We start from the raw sequence: 17,323 nt of genomic DNA on the forward strand, positions 1-17,323 counted from the left end.
TGGTGGCTCACACCTGTAATCATAGCTACTCAAGGAGAGCTGATGATCACTGTTTGAAGCCAGCCCAGGCAGGAAAGTCTCTAGCCATCAAAAAGCTGAAAGTGGGGCTGTGGCTCAAGGGGGAGTGGCGGCCTTAAGCAAAAGGTCAGGGACAGCACCCATGCCCTAAGTTCAAGCCCCAGGATTGGCACCAGAAAAAAAGAAAATAGTGTTCCTAATTTGTGTCCCAGGTCAAATTGTGTGTGTGTGTGTGTGTGTGTGTGTGTGTGTGTGTGTGTGTGTGGTTTGCCCTATATGCTATGTCCTCTTCTCTCCTGTCCAGGTTTCTAGTATCATTTCCAATAGTAAACAACCTTGCCCTTTAAGCCAATTTTGAGTGTTCTTCATTCAATTCACTGAGCTCCAGCAAGTCTTGCCATTATTAAGCAAAACAATCCTAGGACTTTTGCCTTTTACCTATTCTATTGTGATTTCTTCCCTGGGAGAAAGTGTTGCTTTCTCCTTTTTTTTTTTTTTTTTGGTTTGTTTTAAGGTAGCCTCAGGCAATCCTCAGGCCACCTATCCTAAGTACATGTGATTATGGGTGTGAACCACCGACTAGCGCCACTTTTTTTTTTTTATGTCTAAATGATATGGGCTTTAAGTATGGATATGGTTTGAGTTAGAAATTGATGTTAGTTTATTTTCTCTCAGAAAAAAATGTCTCAGCGCCGCTTCATTTCCCCACTGACATGTAACACCATCCCTTGGAGCTAACTTTCATTTGGGCCTAACAACCGTTGCGGTTTCTTTTCCTCCTCCCACTAGGGATGCTTTGTTTTGGTGGAGGTGGAGTTTGAACTCATGCTTCCCGCTTCCCCTCCCACTTGAGACACGCCTCCAACCTGGCGTTTTTCAGGAGGGGACTGGCTTCAGATTATGATCTTCCTATTTACAGCCCGCTCCCAGGGCTGGGAGCACCGGCCACTGCTCGCACCAGGGAGCTCCTCTCTCTAGGCTCTTAAGACCACTTTCCACCTTCCCTCTCATCTTCAACTTCCAGCTCAGTCATCTCCCTCATATCTAGAATGTCTGCAGAAGTTCCAGCTAGACGACTCAAGACTCCAAACGGCCTAAAAGAGGCGAAGTGGACCAGAACTCCGGACAAGCTGTTGCTAGGCGGTTGTTAGAGCGTTTGTAGCGCAGGCCTCACAGACACCACTGAAGCACTCGGCGCCCTAGTGACGGAATCAGGCGAGCGCCGGCGTCGCCAGGGAGTGCGTCAGTGCGCGCGGGCGACAGGGGGCGGGCCCAGCGGTAGGTCACGTGCCTCGGTTGCCTACGCGCTGCTGGGCCGTGGGAAGATGGCGGACGGAAAGGGAGACGCCGCCGTCGCCGCCGCAGCCGCCGTCGCCGCCGCAGCCGCCGTCGCCACCGAGGCTGAGGCTGAGGCTCCGGCGGTAGCGGGAACTGGAGATGGTACCGGGACTGAGGCTATGGTTCGGGGTCATCGCCCTACATCACCGGCACCTGGAGCCCCGGGTCTGAGACCGTGTCTGTGGCAGCTGGAGACAGAGCTGAGGGAACAGGAGGTGTCGGAGGTCTCATCTTTGAACTACTGCCGGAGCTTCTGCCAGGTGAGGGGTTGACTGGCTGATTGCGGGTAGCGGGGCGGGGAAGAGGCCCCGGATCCGTGGCAGCCTCCGAGCTGCTCTGAGAGCAACACCACCCCCGGGTCTCGCCGCGCCCCCAGGCTGGTAAGGCCCAGCCGAAAGCTCAGGGCTGGCCCCGCTTCGCCACAGCCCGACTTTAGCCACTGCCCTGGTGGGTTGGGCTGCGCTCACTGAGCCCGGAAAGCGCCACCGGCTCCTGGGAGAGGCCGTGCCCTGTCTCCTGTGTCTTAACCGGGTGGTTGGCGTTCCACTGCCTCCTGAGGGATTAATTGCCCGTTCCTGCAAGAAGATGCCCCCCTCCCCTTTAAAGTGGACTGCTGATTTCCTAATTGGAAAACCAAGGTTTTGAGTTTTTTTTTATTTTGTTTTGTTTTTAATGAATTTGCATGACTTGTCTGTTGAGTCAACATCTTCTGGCCTAATGACAGTTGGCTTTGAAAGGCATCTAAGGGATTTCTGTTTAGGGGTTGTGGAACTGGTTGGTTGGTTTTGCCCCTCACCCTTCTTGAGGGTTTAACCTTTTCTTGTATTTATTTGAGGATTCTGCTACCAGGAACTGGGCCGATGAGCCTTGTGGTGGTGACTAGTCTCGAGTAAAAGAAGAGACAGAGATAGACAGTATGGCCTCTTTTGGTAGTTATGTGGATTATTTCTGTGCTATAGGGGTCCCAACCTATAACACATATTTGTGGATGTATTCTGTTTGCTCTTGATCATGCTGAGGTTTTTCTCAATGTTTTCAAAACGTAAACATTTGCATTGTTATTTCGACACCAGATGTTTATACTATCAGGTTTCAGGTACCCCTTTTGCTTCTCACCGGGTGTACCTTAAGAAAATTCAAAATAATTGCAGTGTATTGGTGCTTGGGCTCCTAATGAGCAATCCAGTGTGCCCAATGAATTGTGGCATTGGAATGGGAGGAAGGGGTTAATCTAGAGCACAATCAAGAGTTGACTTGCACAGCCCCCCCCCATCCTAGAGCATTTTCTCTCTATGAATAGAATTTTGTCCTTGTTAATCTTTCCCATACATTGTATACAGTTTTGGTGTATACAACCTGTAATTGTTTTCTGCTTCCTTAATAGTAATAATCACTCTTATTTGATGAACTGGTTTTATACCACAAGATTTTTACTTACTACTTAGACCGATGCCAGGCCCTTTACCAAGTGCTGAGGGAGGAGACATGAGTAAGTCGCCAGTACTTACGATTAATGAGCTTACTGTTGATAGGATATTGTAGAAATGACATTATTTTCAGAGTAGTTTTGTTAATAATGGAAAAGGAGATGTTGTAGAGACAGTGGTGAGGAGAGAGCCCTCATGGGATATCTTAGAGCAAAGGCAGTAAAAATAATTTTAAAAAGGTTAATTATAGATTGTGATATGTGCTTAGTATTTGGAGAAGCCACTTTGATAGGATAAGGCCCTATGCTAAAAGATGAAAATGAATCATGTAAAGGTGTGGTGGTGGGGAGGGGACAGAATTCCTGTGTCCATGGTAGACTTGAGAAGGAACTCAGAATGCTAAGGGAAAAGAGGAAGCTACCTGGATGGGGAAGTATGGGAGCAGGAAAACAATTATAGGTTTTGTTTTGTTTGTTTTTTGCTTGTTTTGTTTTGTTTTTTTGCCAGTCCTGGGGCTTGAACTCAGGGCCTGAGCACTGTCCCTGGCTTCTTTTTCACTCAAGGCTAGCCAGCCAGCACTTTGCCACTTGAGCCACAGCGCCACTTCCGGCTTTTTCTATATATGTGGTGCTGAGGAATCGAACCCAAGGCTTCATGTATAGGAGGCAAGCACTCTACCACTAGGCCATATTCCCAGCCCCAATTGTGGGTTTTGAAGTAGGACTTCTCAACTTGATTTGTCTTCCTGCAAATGTAACAAGAATATAGATTAATTTTTAATGTAGATATTTCCAGTCCGATTGAAGCTTGTCAAAAGATAAATGTGTTTTGATGTATTTAGGGCTTACAGCTCCAACTTTATTTTAATGAATGTCTTGAATTTTATAACATCTAGAGATGTAAGGGCCCTGAAGAATTTTTAAAAGAAAGTTTCTCCAAAACATTTCCAGAAACAAGTGTTCCTGTACTATTAGGCTATAATAGAAAAGACATGATATTGACAGGTAGCTGGGTCCTATGTGACTACTACTTCTTAGCTCATGACCTTCAGCAAACCATTACTGTGAAACTACTTCTTTGACCTTTACCTTATAATATCTTACACATACAGCAGGACTGAAAGTTTATGTACAGCTATCACAAAAAATTTGTTGTCATATTTTTGCTACTCTTCTTTTTCCTGTAGCCAAGGTAAAGTCAACAGAAGCAGAAAAACTTTTACCATTGAATAGCTCTTGCTTCCCATTTGAAAGCCTGAATAAAGAAACATGATTGTGTGACTGAGTGCTGACAGAAGTTAGACTATAGAGATAGGTATAATAGTATTGCATTATAAAGGCTTAAACTGTGCTCATGGGATGTTTTCTCATCAAATGTTTACCCAGAAATGACTAAGTATAGATTTCTTGTGCAACATGTTTGGACCATATTCTCTTGTCTGTTGCTGCCCTTAATAGAAATGGAACAATCTTTGAAATTGCACTAACTCAAGAAATAAAATGATAGATGAATGGAATTGAGAAGTGGTTTTACTGTAGGCATATTTTCAATTTGTTCAAATTTGTAAAGACAGTTAAAAATTCCAGAGGTAATATTTATTAAGAAAATGATACCCAGATAAAGTTATATTCAATGAAAGTTTGTATTCAGTGACTGGGATATAATGCTTTTTATTTTTTACTTTTCTGAAAACATATTGTTTTTCTGAAAACATTATTAGATAAGATCAATGTCTTTGTTTTGTTTAAAAAAAATGATGTGGGGGCTGGTGGCTCATGCCTGTAATCCTTGCTACTCAGAAGGTTGAGATCTGAGAATCTCAGTTTGAAAGCCAGCCTGGGCAGGAAAGTCTCCAAGACTCATCTCTAATTAGCCACCAGAAAACCAGTAGTGGCACTGTGGCTCAAAGTAGAAATACTTGCCTTGAGCAAAAAGAGCTCAAGGATAGTGTCCAGGCCTGGCTTCTTTTTGCTCAAGGCTAGCATAGCACTCTACTACTTGAGCCACCATGCCACTTTGGGCTTTTTTCTATATACGTGGTGCTGAGGAATGGAACCCAGGGCTTCATGTATATGAGGCGAGCACTTTACCACTGGGCCATATTCCCAGCCCAAAAAGTTGAATTAATTCTATTTATTTATCAAAATAACTTATTGTAAATCCTTCCTGAGATGAAAGGAACTGAAAGATATAGGCATTGTCACTTACTTAGCCATTGGCTACTGTGTAAGTATTACTTGAACATAAGCACCTCATTGAGCTGGCTAACAACATGGAAGTAATATATACATCTTGGATAAAATGGACAGAGGGATTGTTTATTTCTGGGTGGGACTAAAGTGGATGGCACAAGATTTCATCACAATTCTTAGAACAGTGTGCAATTTAAAACTTATGTGTTATTTCTAGAATTTTCCATTTATTATTTTCAGACTAAAATTAACTGGTGGTCATTGAAGCCACTGATAAAGGGATGGGAACTACTATTCAGTCTTCACCTTTAAACTAGCACTACGAACCTCTGCATGCTATTTTCTATAAGTCTTAATTTAATCTTTTGGCAAATGAAATGATAATACTAATTGTTCTCTGTGTTACTATGTTGTTAGGACAGAACTAAAGAGTTGTCTTTGCGGTTATTTGAGATAATCCATATTTCATATATTTCTTAGTTTTTTAGGAGAATAAAATGAAATGTCTTTGAAACTTTAGTCCAAGCTTGCTTTTCTATTCTCATATAGCCTGTTATACTCATTTTTAATTTAATTTTTTTGAGATAGAGTCTCACAGTGTATCCTAGGCTGGCATAGAATTTACCATATATGTCTGGCTGGCCTTGAACTTGTGAACTTTCTTTTTTTTTTTTTTGCCAGTCCTGGTTCTTGGACTCAGGGCCTGAGCACTGTCCCTGGCTTCTTTTTGCTCAAGGCTAGCACTCTGCCACTTGAGCCACAGCGCCACTTCTGGCCATTTTTTGTATATGTGGTGCTGGGGAATCGAACCCAGGGCCTCATGTATATGAGGCAGGCACTCTTGCCACTAGGCCATATCCCCAGCCCCGAACTTGTGAACTTTCTATCTCAGACTCCTGAGTGCTGGTACAGGTGTGCAACTGACATTTACATTTATGCACATCCATGGATTCTTTACATGGAGTCCATGGACCAAAAAGTGTGATCACAGTTATGTATGTAATTAAAATTTTGCCTGTGAGTTTGTAAGTGCTTTATTAGGAAAGACTATTAAAGTTCTTATTTGATTCTTCAAGTCCAATACTTATTTACCAACCAACTGACCTCCAAAAGGATAGAATTGCTACTGGAACAAGATCTTAGGTCAAGCTCTTTTTTTTTTTCTTTCATTTTATTAAATTTCTTTATGAGTCGCTTGCATATTGATGTTAATAAGTTACCTTAGGAAACTTACCAAGATAATTTTCTCAAGGCCGGCCCTTAAAAAGGTTCCATCAAAGTTTTAAGTTGAAATGTGTTATTATTTTCATAGATCCTACCCCCTGCCCCTTTCTTAGGGCCTCTTTCATATTCAAACCCTCCATATCTCCACTGGATGTATCCCTTTGTCTTTTAAATACCCTAAAGTCTTTTCCATTTATTTTAAAGATAGATAAATAGATAGATAGGCAGACAAATAGAGAGGATAAGATAGGATAAGCTATGTAGACTACCAGGCCTACAGATAGATAGATAACAAAACTGCCTCACTGCATTTCTTCACAGCAATCAGGGTCCCTCTCCTACTTCACTTTCACAAACCTCTCAGTTCTACAATTTTGAATATTGCACTTTACAATTTCCCACCTATTTCATCCCACTTTGGTCTGACTGTCATTGGATCAAGCCAAAACAGCTGGCATTAAAGCCAAAATGTGCAAAGTGTGCTCTAGACAAGTCCATGTTAATATCCATGTACATCCCATGGATGCTAAGCTAAAGTGCTATCACATCTCATCCCTTCTGTAGTATTCAAAAATTTATCCATGATTGAAAAGTCCAGCCATTTACCTACCTATTTCATAAAAACATTAAAACATTTTTTGAGGAGCCTAAAACTTGGAGGAGTAGCCTGAAATGAACGATGAGTATCTCACCAAATATCAATACAATGCCTACCACTTCTAAATTCACCTTTTCTTTTCTTTTCTTTTTTTAACCTATTCTTTGAAAATGCACTTGAATTCTTTAAATCCTTTCCTTGGCCGGTGGACACAATGTTAAGTTTTGTTAGTGAGAGACACAAGAGAAAAGGATTGTGCTTCCTAGTTCCTATGTATTAGTTCAACATTCCTTTTGCAACATATGGTTTCTCCAGTGTTCAGATCCTGCACCCACTCAGTGTCTCCAGTATCCAGCGCATTCAGAGCTAGGGACTTAGGTGTGACCCTTAGTCAGTCAGCACTCAGCATCCAGCACTCAGTACCCTGCAACTCACTCCCCTTGGTTCCATGTCCCCATCCGCTGTATTCCCCTCTAGGCAGCTTTTGGAGGAACACCTCCAGTGAAATACTGTGCTGGGAACAGCTTTCCCAGAAACATAGAGGGCATATTTTCAGCAAGTTCCAGATGATAAAGAGAGCAAATTTCCAACACAGCATAGCCAGAAGATTTCCAGCAAATTCCAGACGGTGGCTACCTAGCCAAAGTTCCAGATGGTGGATTTCTGGCAAGTCCACCAGCACATGGGCATAAGGATTTTTCTGAGGGATTTCTTCACTTAGTGACCTTCAGCCATGCCCTCTCTAAGGTCAAGCTCTTTTTGGTGTTTTGTTTGAGACAGGATTTTGCTAGGTGAACTTACTATGTAGCATATGCTAGTCTTGAACTTGCCATGTTCCTGCTGTAATTACAGGTGTGAACCACAATGTTTGACTTTAAGCATTCTTTGTTATTATTATTGCTATTATTATAGTGGTGTACAAAAGGGTTGTCAGGTAAAAAAGAGTATGTTTCTTTTTGGACATTGTCACTCCTTTTGCTTTCTCCCAGTTTTTCCCTCCCATCTACACCTACAAGTTGTCTAGTTCATTTTCAACATAGTGTCTAGTGAGTACCACTACTGCATTTGTTCACCCTTTGTCATCAAGCATTCTTAATATCTTTCCTTTTTTCTATCACTTTCTGTCATGGGGGGGTATAATTTTCTTTCTTAGGGTTCAATGCAAATATTCCTGTCAAAAGTTTTCCTTAACTTCAACAACAGGTTTTCTCTCCTTTATTCTTTATATATATCTTACTTTTTTTTTTTCTTTTTTTGCCAGTCCTGGGGCTTGGACTTGGCCTGAGCACTGTTCCTGGCTTCTTTTTGCTCAAGGCCAGCACTCTACCTCTTGAGCCACAGCACCACTTCCTGCCTTTTCTGTTTATGTGGCACTGAGGAATCAAACCTAGGGCTTCATGCATGCTAGGCAAGCACTCTACCACTGAGCCACATTCCCAGCCCTGATAGTACTTTTCTTGTCTCTGTCAGCTCATGCTTTCTCCTGTTGCAGAAATGTTTTCATTAATCCCTTCTCTTTTTGACTGGCTTTATCTACATTTCAATCTTATGTTCTAAGTTGTAAATATACAGTGATCTCGTTAGTCACTTGATTCCCTTTTCCCCCTTCTTTTTTCTCTCCCCTCCCCCAGCCCTTCTCCTTCACTCCCCCCTCCCTTTCTTCCCTCTCCCTCTTTTCTTTCCTGTGCTAATATTGGGGTTTGAAATAAAAACTTACTGCTCTTGCTTGGCTTTTTCCCTCAAGGCTACCACTCTACTACTTAAGCCACACCTCTACTTCCATCTTTTGACTGGTTAATTAATTGGATATGAGTATCTCTGCTAGGGATGGCATCGAACTGGGATCTTCAGATCTCAGCCTCCTGAGTAGTTAGGATTATAGGTGGGATCCGCCAACTCCCCCCCCCCACTCCCCACAATCTCACTATGTAGCCTAGGCTGGCCTATTCTCCTCATTCTGTCTCCCAAGTGCTGGGGTTAAAGATGTGCACCACCACCACTGACTCCCAAGGCTATTTTACCTAAAACAGCATTTTCTGATCACTTCCACCTCCATATCTCTTCTTTATTTATCACTGTTAACTGATCTGTTTCTTCAACTGGAGTAGAAGTGCCAAGTGTTAACTGTTATAGTCCCTTGTACTTTATGGGAACCCAATAGATGCTTGCTGATCTTTATTTCTTCCTTTCTGGAATCCATCAGACTTTTTGAGGATAACAAACAAATCTTACCCTTCTTTATTTAAAAAAATGGTATTTGTTGTTGTTTTGTCAAATTTTTTTTTGCCATTTCCCAGCAGGAACCAAGCCTTACTATTTGTATCTTTTTGTTTTATTGTTTGTTTTTTTGTTTTGGTCGGGGTGCTTGAACTATGGGCCTGGGTGCCTTCTCTGAGCTCTTCAGCTCAAGGCTATTGCTCTTATCACTTGAGGCACAGTGCCACTTCCCGTTAAAGGGAGAGACTCACTACTGGCTTTGAAACCTGGAACCTAGATCCTCAGATCTCAGCCTTCAGAGTAGTTAGGATTGAGCCACTGGTATGAGTAGGTAGGATTATAGGTGTGAGTAGCTAGGATTATAGGCATGAGCCACTAGCGGCTACTATTTGTATCTTGATCACTTAAGAGTAAAACCTCATTTTTTGTATTAAAATACAATATATTTTATATAATGTAATGTGTGTGCGCACGCCTGGGTGTACGCACCTGTGTGTGTGTGTGTGTGTGTGTGTGTGTGTGCTGATTCTGGGTCTTGATCTCCTGGGTGTGTCCCTGAGCTTTTTTTCCCTCAACCCTGGAGCTCTACCACTTGAGCCATAGCTCCATTTCTGGCTTTTTGGTGGTAACTTGGAGATAAGAGTGTCACAGACTTCTCTGCCCGGGCTGGCTTTGAATCTTTGAATCATGATTCTTAGATTTCAGCCTTTTGAATAGCTAGGATTATAGGCATGAGCCATTGGCACCCAGCTAAAATAATCTTAATAAAAACTTTCATTGTTGGCCAAAAGCCAACATATAAACCATTATATGAAAAGTTAAGAGTTCTGGGGTTGGGGCTGGGGATATGGCCTAGTGGCAAGAGAGCTTGCCTAGTATACATGAGGCCCTGGGTTCAATTCCCCAGCACCACATATACAGAAAAAGGCCAGAAGTAGCGCTGTGGCTCAAGTGGCAGAGTGCTAGCTTTGAGCAAAAGGAAGCCAGGGACAGTGCTCAGGCCCTGAGTCCAAGGCCCAGGACTGGCCAAAAAAAAAAAAAAAAAAAAAAAAAAGAGAGTTCTGGGGTTATCATTGAAGGGTAAGAGAACTTGTGTAGCAAGTGCAAAGCTTTGGATTTAATTCTCAGCACTGTTTATCTTTGAGTGGTGGCACATTGGCAAATAGCTATAATCCTAGCATTTAGGAGTCTGAGGCAGAAGAGGATATTGAGTTCTAAGTTAGCTTGGGCTATAGAGTAAGTTCAGGGGCCAGCCTGGCTTATATAGTAAGATCCTCAAAAAAATTGAAAAAAAATCTCTCCTGTGCCAAACATTCAAGGGAGGGATATTTTCATTTTACAGATAGAAAACAAATATAGGGAATCAAGTGTTTCACAAGTAGTGGTGAGATATGTAGATATCAGAGCCCATGCTCTTTTTCCCATTTATCAGCATTTCCTAAACATTTTGTGCTTGAAGATTATGAATTGGCTAGGCATGGTGTCTCACATCTGTCATTCCAGCTACTCAGAAGATAGAAATCTGGAGGATGAAGGTTCCAGGCCACCCTGGGGGTGGGGGTGGGGGAGTGAGCACATACCATCTCAACAAATAGGATAGACATGGTGGGGTGTTCTGTAATCCCAGGAACAGGTGGGAGGATATCTATCCTGGGCATGGTTGTATATGCCTATAATCTCAGCTACAAAGTGGGAGTAGGAAGACCATGGTATGAAGTTTGTCCAGGGCAGAAAACACAAGACCCTGACTGGAAAATAAGCTGAAAGCAAAAAGACTTGGGGACATTACTTATTGGTGGAACAAATAATTAGTAAGTGCAGGCCTTGAATTCAAACCCCAGTACTGCACTCTTGCCTCCCCTCATATAAATCAGAAAGCCTTGTTCTTCGGTTAGTTTTCTGTATTCATATAAATTGGATAATTCTGGGATTAATCATTCCCTCTTTCCTTCCTTCTTTCCTTTCCATCCTTCCTTCCTTCCTTCTTTCCTTTCCACACAGCTGGTGCTCTGCCACTTGAGACATACCTCCAGCTGCCCATCCTTTTTTTTTTTTTAAGGTTGTTGTTAATTAAAAAATGATATGGCAGACTTTTCTGCCCTTGCTGTTTTGAATCAGCTCAGACCTCAGGTCTCAGACTCATGAGTATTTAGGATTATAGGCATGAGCCACTAGTGCCTGGCTAGGTTTTTTTTTTTTTAATTAAAAAAATACTTTTTTTTCTGATCCTGATGCTTGAACTCTGGGCCTGAAACTGTCCTTGAGGGTTTTTTTTGTTTGTTTGTTTGTTGTTGTTTGTTTGTTTTGCTCAAGGCTAATGTTCTACCACTTGAGCCCAAGCTCCACTTCTGGCTTTTTGGTTGTTAATTGGAGGTATGAATCTAATAGACTTTTTTTTTTTTTTTTTTTTTGCCAGTCCTGGGCCTTGGACTCAGGGCCTGAGCACTGTCCCTGGCTTCTTTTTGCTCAAGGCTAGCACTCTGCCACTTGAGCCACAGCACCACTTATGGCCTTTTCTGTATATGTGGTGCTGAGGAATCGAACTCAGGGCTTCATGTATACAAGTCAAGCACTCTTGCCACTAGGCCATATTTCCAGCCCCTCTAATTATCTCTTATCTCTACCAAAAAGCCAGAAGTGGAGCCACTGAGAGTCAAGAGGTAGAGTGAGCAAAAAATCCTCAGAGAAAGCAATTAGGCCTTGAGTTCAAGCTCCAAGACCAGGACCAAATAAAAAAATTTTAAATTACAAAAAGCTTACCAATAGAAGGTACACTTATTAAATTCCAAAATAATTTGTTTACATTAGTTGCTATGTTCACTGTATTTGGCTTTTTCCTTTGTAGTGATCATTTGGTTTCATCTTTTGTTTTGTTTTTTGCCAGTCCTGGGCTTGAACTCAGGGCCTGAGCATTGTCCCTGGCTTCTTTTTGCTCAAGGTTAGCACTGCACCACTTGAGCCACAGTGCCACTTCTGGCTTTTTCTACATATGTGGTGCTGAGGAATTGAACCCAGGGCTTCATGTATACAAGGCGAGCACTTTACCACTAGGCCATATTCCCAGTCCCTATTTGGTTTCATCTTTAAAGCACTTGGTAAGTGAAAATGTTAAACTAGAGTAAATTATCCTATGATGTTCTAACAGTAAATGTGGATAAAATATCACAATTTGGATCAGTCTTATATTTTGACATGAAAAAGAAAGCATATATGTACATTTGTAATTAGATTTCACTTTAAAAACCTCATCCCAGTATGCTGTTACTTTAAGTCTTCGTATGGATCTGTATTCTTACCTATAGAATTGAGTGTAGGGGCTGGGAATATGGCCTAGTGGCAAGAAAGCTTGCCTTGTATACATGAAGCCCTGGGTTCGATTCCCCAGTACCACATATACAGAAAACGGCCAGAAGTGGCACTGTGGCTCAAGTGGCAAAGTGCTAGCCTTGAGCAAAAGGAAGCCAGGGATAGTATAATACTCAGGCCCTGAGTTCAAGGCCCAGGACTGGCAAAAAAAAAAAATAGAATTGAGTGTAATAGAAAGTTACCCATAAATGGATGGGTGGATCAAATGGGACATTTGTTGCTTTTGATGGAAGATTGATCCTTTCTTATAGAAATAATCCTTTGTATTCTTTTTTTTTTTTTTTTTTTTTTTTGGCCAGTCCTGGGCCTTGGACTCGGGGCCTGAGCACTGTCCCTGGCTTCCTTTTGCTCAAGGCTAGCACTCTGCCACTTGAGCCACAGCGCCACTTCTGGCCGTTTTCTGTATATGTGGTGCTGGGGAATCGAACCCAGGGCCTCATGTATATGAGGCAAGCACTCTTGCCACTAGGCCATATCCTCAGCCCCAATCCTTGTATTCTTAACATTGTTTCAAAGAAGTTTCTTGTTTTTGTTTGGTTTGATTTACTTGAAACAAGGTCTTGCTGTAGTGTAGGCCCTAGTAACTTGAAACTTGATACTCTCTTTCTTCAACTTCCAGCTGGAATTAGATGCTTGACCCGAAAACTAAAGAACAACAAAAACAAAAAGACCTGTACCAAAGTTTGAACTCAGGACCTTGAGCTTGCTCAGCTTGCTTGCTGGTCTGGCACTCTCACCACTTGAACTTCATTCTTACTAGGCAGAGACAGTCTCATTAGGCTAGGATATGGTGTGTGAGTGTGTATGGGGGCGGGGGGGGGAATCCAACTATCTGTATATGTTCTTGTACTTCTCTTGAATATTTTAGTTAGCAGTTGAGTTCTCATGTGAGGTTTCAGCTATCATGTTATTGCCTAATCTTGAAGATATGCTGTGTCTTTTTCCCAAGTCCTTTATTATAATAATAGGCTATCAATAAATACTTGTCAAATGAATAAATTATTGAGTATTATATTCAGCAAACATTAGACTGGAGGCTCTCTAATAGGACTTGGAGCAGCTGAGGAGTGGTAGGCCTATAGAGTTTGATAAGACAAAAATAACTGACTTCAAGGAATATAAAATCTGGTTTCGAGTACAAACATTTTAAGCTTCCTAATTGTTAGATTAGCTGATACAAACAATAATTAATTTTACTGATATAAACTAGAATTTCTAACATTGATTGTAGTACATTTCATAAGGGCAATTAGAAGTTTGGTTACATAAAGGTATGCATATATTCTGCTTTCCTTCTCTACTCAGTCTAGCTGAGACAGGATTGTGTGGGGATTGGTTTTATGATCCTCCTAACCAATTTTTTTAAAATTAAGATTTGGGGTTTGATTAAATGATGATAATGTTGTTCTGATAATACTGAAGGCTAGTTATATAAAGTGATTTTAAGTAGCAAGATGCTACATAATAGGTATAATAACTTTGGACAGATTTTCAGATACCGTAATATGAGGTTTTAGTTCCAAGCCAGCCTAGGCAAGAGGGTCCATGAGACTCTTATCTGCAATTAACCACCAAAAATTAACCACAGCTCTAGTGGTAGCCTTGAGTACAACATCTCAGGGGAAGCTAGGTCCTGAGTTCTAGCCCCAAGACCAGCACAAAACTGACCAAACAAACCAATGAATAAAATTAAATTGGTTGGCATAAATTCTTAGAAGCTTAATCAGTTTTTGGTTTTTTTTTTGGCCAGTCCTGGACCTTGGACTCAGGGCTTGAGCACTGTCCCTGGCTTCTTCCCACTCAAGGCTAGCACTCCGCCACTTGAGCCACAGCGCCGCTTCTGGCCGTTTTCTGTATATGTGGTGCTGGGGAATCGAACCTAGGGCTTTGTGTATCCGAGGCAGGCACTCTTGCCACTAGGCTATATCCCCAGCCCCTAATCCGTTGTTTTATGTGCAGGGAAAAAAAAGGTAGATTTTTTTTTTTTGTAACCAAGAGCTAATAGCTATTCTCAGAGAATATACCTTCCCTACTTCTTTCCCTTTCTCTCTTTCCTTCTCTCCCTGTCTCTTCCCTGGTTTGCTTCTTCCTAGTACTCCTCCTGTTTTTTTTTTTTTTTTTGGCCAGTCCTGGGCCTTGGACTCAGGGCCTGAGCACTGTCCCTGGCTTCTTCCCGCTCAAGGCTAGCACTCTTCCACTTGAGCCACAGCGCCGCTTCTGGCCATTTTCTGTATATGTGGTGCTGGGGAATCGAACCTAGGGCCTCGTGTATCCGAGGCAGGCACTCTTGCCGCTAGGCTATATCCCCAGCCCCTCCTTCTGTTTTAATTGCATGTTGTATTAATGAAATTTGTGAATTTCAGAGTTGTTTACTCCAGATCTATAAGGAGAATAACTATAGAATATTTTTAGTTTATTCTTAAAATTTATTCTAATGTCAGAAGAACAGTTCTTTAACTCAACAGATACAAGTGATGAAAATAGAGTCCTGTAAACCAGAGCCTAAAAAGAAGCTAGGAGCTGGTGGCTTACAGCTCTAATCCTAGCTACTCAGGAGGTAGAGATCTGAGGCTCCTGAAGCCAGCTGGGCAGGAAAAATCTTTGAGACTCTCCTCTCCAGATAACCACCAAAAAGCCAGAAGTGGAGTTATAGCTAAACTGGTAGAGTGCTAGCCTTGAGCACAACAGCTCAGGTACAGTGCCCAGGCCCCCTGAGTTCAAGCCCCAGGACCAACACACACACACAACCCCCAAAACAAACTAATAAAAAAAGGTAAGGGGGAAGTTGGGAGAAAAATGAGGGAGGAGTTAACGAGTTTGATAAGAAATGTACTCACTGCCTTACATATGAAACTATAACCCCCTGTACATCATCTTGACAAGAAATAAATTTTAAAAATTAAAAAAGATAAATAAAGGGGCTGGGGATATAGCCTAGTGGCAAGAGTGCCTGCCTCGGATACACAACGCCCTAGGTTCGATTCCCCAGCACCACATATACAGAAAACGGCCAGAAGCGGCGCTGTGGCTCAAGTGGCAGAGTGCTAGCCTTGAGCGGGAAGAAGCCAGGGACAGTGCTCAGGCCCTGAGTCCAAGGCCCAGGACTGGCAAAAAAAAAAAAAAAAAAAAAGATAAATAAAAAGTATCTATTAGGAAAAAGGGGATATAGTAATGCATTTTGAAAAGAGTATTTGTTTCTTTTTCTTAAAACAGAAAAAAAACATGTTTCCATTTCCTGGATTGTTTCACTTTTACTTATAAAATAATCAAATGTTTCATTTTATTTTTTAGACTTTATTACAATATGCGAGCAACAAAAATGCATCAGAACATATTGTGTATCTTCTGGAAGTATATCGACTTGCCATCCAAAGCTTTGCCAGTGCACGTCCATTTTTAACTACTGAATGTGAAGATGTTCTTCTAGTGCTTGGCAGATTAGTACTGTAAGTTTAAGTTTTTAAATTAAAAACTTTAATGGCTCTGATTTCTTAACCATATCCTTCTTGATGGAACTTTAAACATGCCTTTTCTCGCCCATTTCATTTGGTTTGTTGTTTTTTTTGTTTTTAGTCTTTTTGTTGTTTTTTGTTTTGTTTTTTTCCAGTCTTGGGGCTTGGACTTAGGGCCTGAGTACTGTCCTTGGCTTCTTTTTGCTCAAGGCTACACTCTACCACTTGAGCCACAGTAGTACTTCTCTGGCTATTTCTGTTTATGTGGTGCTGAGGAATCGAACCCAGGGCTTCATGCATGCAAGGCAAGCCATATCCCCAGCCCTTTAAATCTTTTTACTCTGCTTCTTGCTGCCAACATTCACTATACATCTAGCTAAAAGCAGCTAGCAATAACCATGCCACAGCCTAAATGCTGGGCTGCCTTGAAACTTCCTCTGTGTCTGTCACAGTTAAACTCAGCCTCTCACTGTCTTAGGGCACAGACAAAATGCAAGCAAGTTATTTGCCATAGTATAACTGTCATAACCTCTAGTCATTTCCCAATAGTGTCCTTGTTCTTATCTGAAATTTCATGAGCACAGTTTTTACTGTCTGCATTCCCACTGGCTTTCTGAGTCTCTGGGTTCCTGCCAGAATCATCCAGCTTTGCTGAGATGAGAGTTCTAGAGCTGCTCTAGCCTTTAACTCCACCTACTCCCAAATTCCTTCTGTAAACCAGTTCCAAATACTGAAGAACCACATAGTAGGTTTAGTTATAGCAATAACCCACTCTTGGTACCAATCATCTGTGTTAATTTAATCATTGCCATGACCAGATAAGGAAAGAAAGGTTTTTCTTGGCTCACAGTTTCAGACCACCAAGGTGGGGAGGACCCGTCAGAGCAAAACAGCTTACATCATGAAAGCCACGAGGCTGTGAAGAAGCCTGTACTCAATGGCTTTTTCCCTTTCCCTTCATGTGGATTGCAGTCTATAGAAAACTGCTGCCAACTTTCAGAACAGGTCTTCCCTGCTTAGTTACCTGGAAACACACTCAGGTGTGCTTCACTAGTCCTCTCTGAGTCTCTCTGAATTCAATCAAGCCAACAGAATTAACCACCACAGGTAAAGTGCTCTAGCCTTGAGCGAAAAGCAGCTCAGGGATACTGTGTATCCAGGCCCCAAGTTCAAGCCCCATGACCAAAAGAAAAGAAAAAAAAAGAACCATCACAAGTATCTGATCCAAATGAATGAGCATCTGGAAATTATGGTTGTCTTTGAAGAACTCTCTGTGAAGGAAATTTCTGCAGTTTGATTATATTATTTGAACTGAGTAGTATTACCAGAAGAAAACTATACAAAAGTACATTTTAATAGTCTGTGGTCATTTAGCTGTTGCTTTAATATATGGCTGCCTTGTAGCAGACAGAATTACACCTTTAGTGTATTACTCATCTGCACATTAAGTAACTACAATGATTTTGAGGTTTGGGTTTGCATTAAATTGTT

At 41.7% G+C, this 17,323-nt stretch overlaps 1 protein-coding gene across 1 annotated transcript in view; it reads left to right on the forward strand.

Annotated features, from left to right (window-relative positions):
• Positions 1–585: 585 nt before the first annotated feature.
• The window catches only part of Rlf (RLF zinc finger), a 57,561-nt gene continuing 40,823 nt past the window's right edge, over positions 586–17,323 (forward strand). The window contains exons 1-2 of the mRNA XM_048350989.1: positions 586–1,616; positions 15,672–15,826. Of these exons, the coding sequence (XP_048206946.1) occupies positions 1,344–1,616; positions 15,672–15,826 (428 nt within the window). The 5' untranslated portion in view covers positions 586–1,343. The remainder of the gene's footprint in view (positions 1,617–15,671; positions 15,827–17,323) is intronic.

This window comes from Perognathus longimembris, chromosome 7 (genome assembly GCF_023159225.1).
Source record: "Perognathus longimembris pacificus isolate PPM17 chromosome 7, ASM2315922v1, whole genome shotgun sequence".
In the NCBI taxonomy this organism is placed as follows: domain Eukaryota; kingdom Metazoa; phylum Chordata; class Mammalia; order Rodentia; family Heteromyidae; genus Perognathus; species Perognathus longimembris.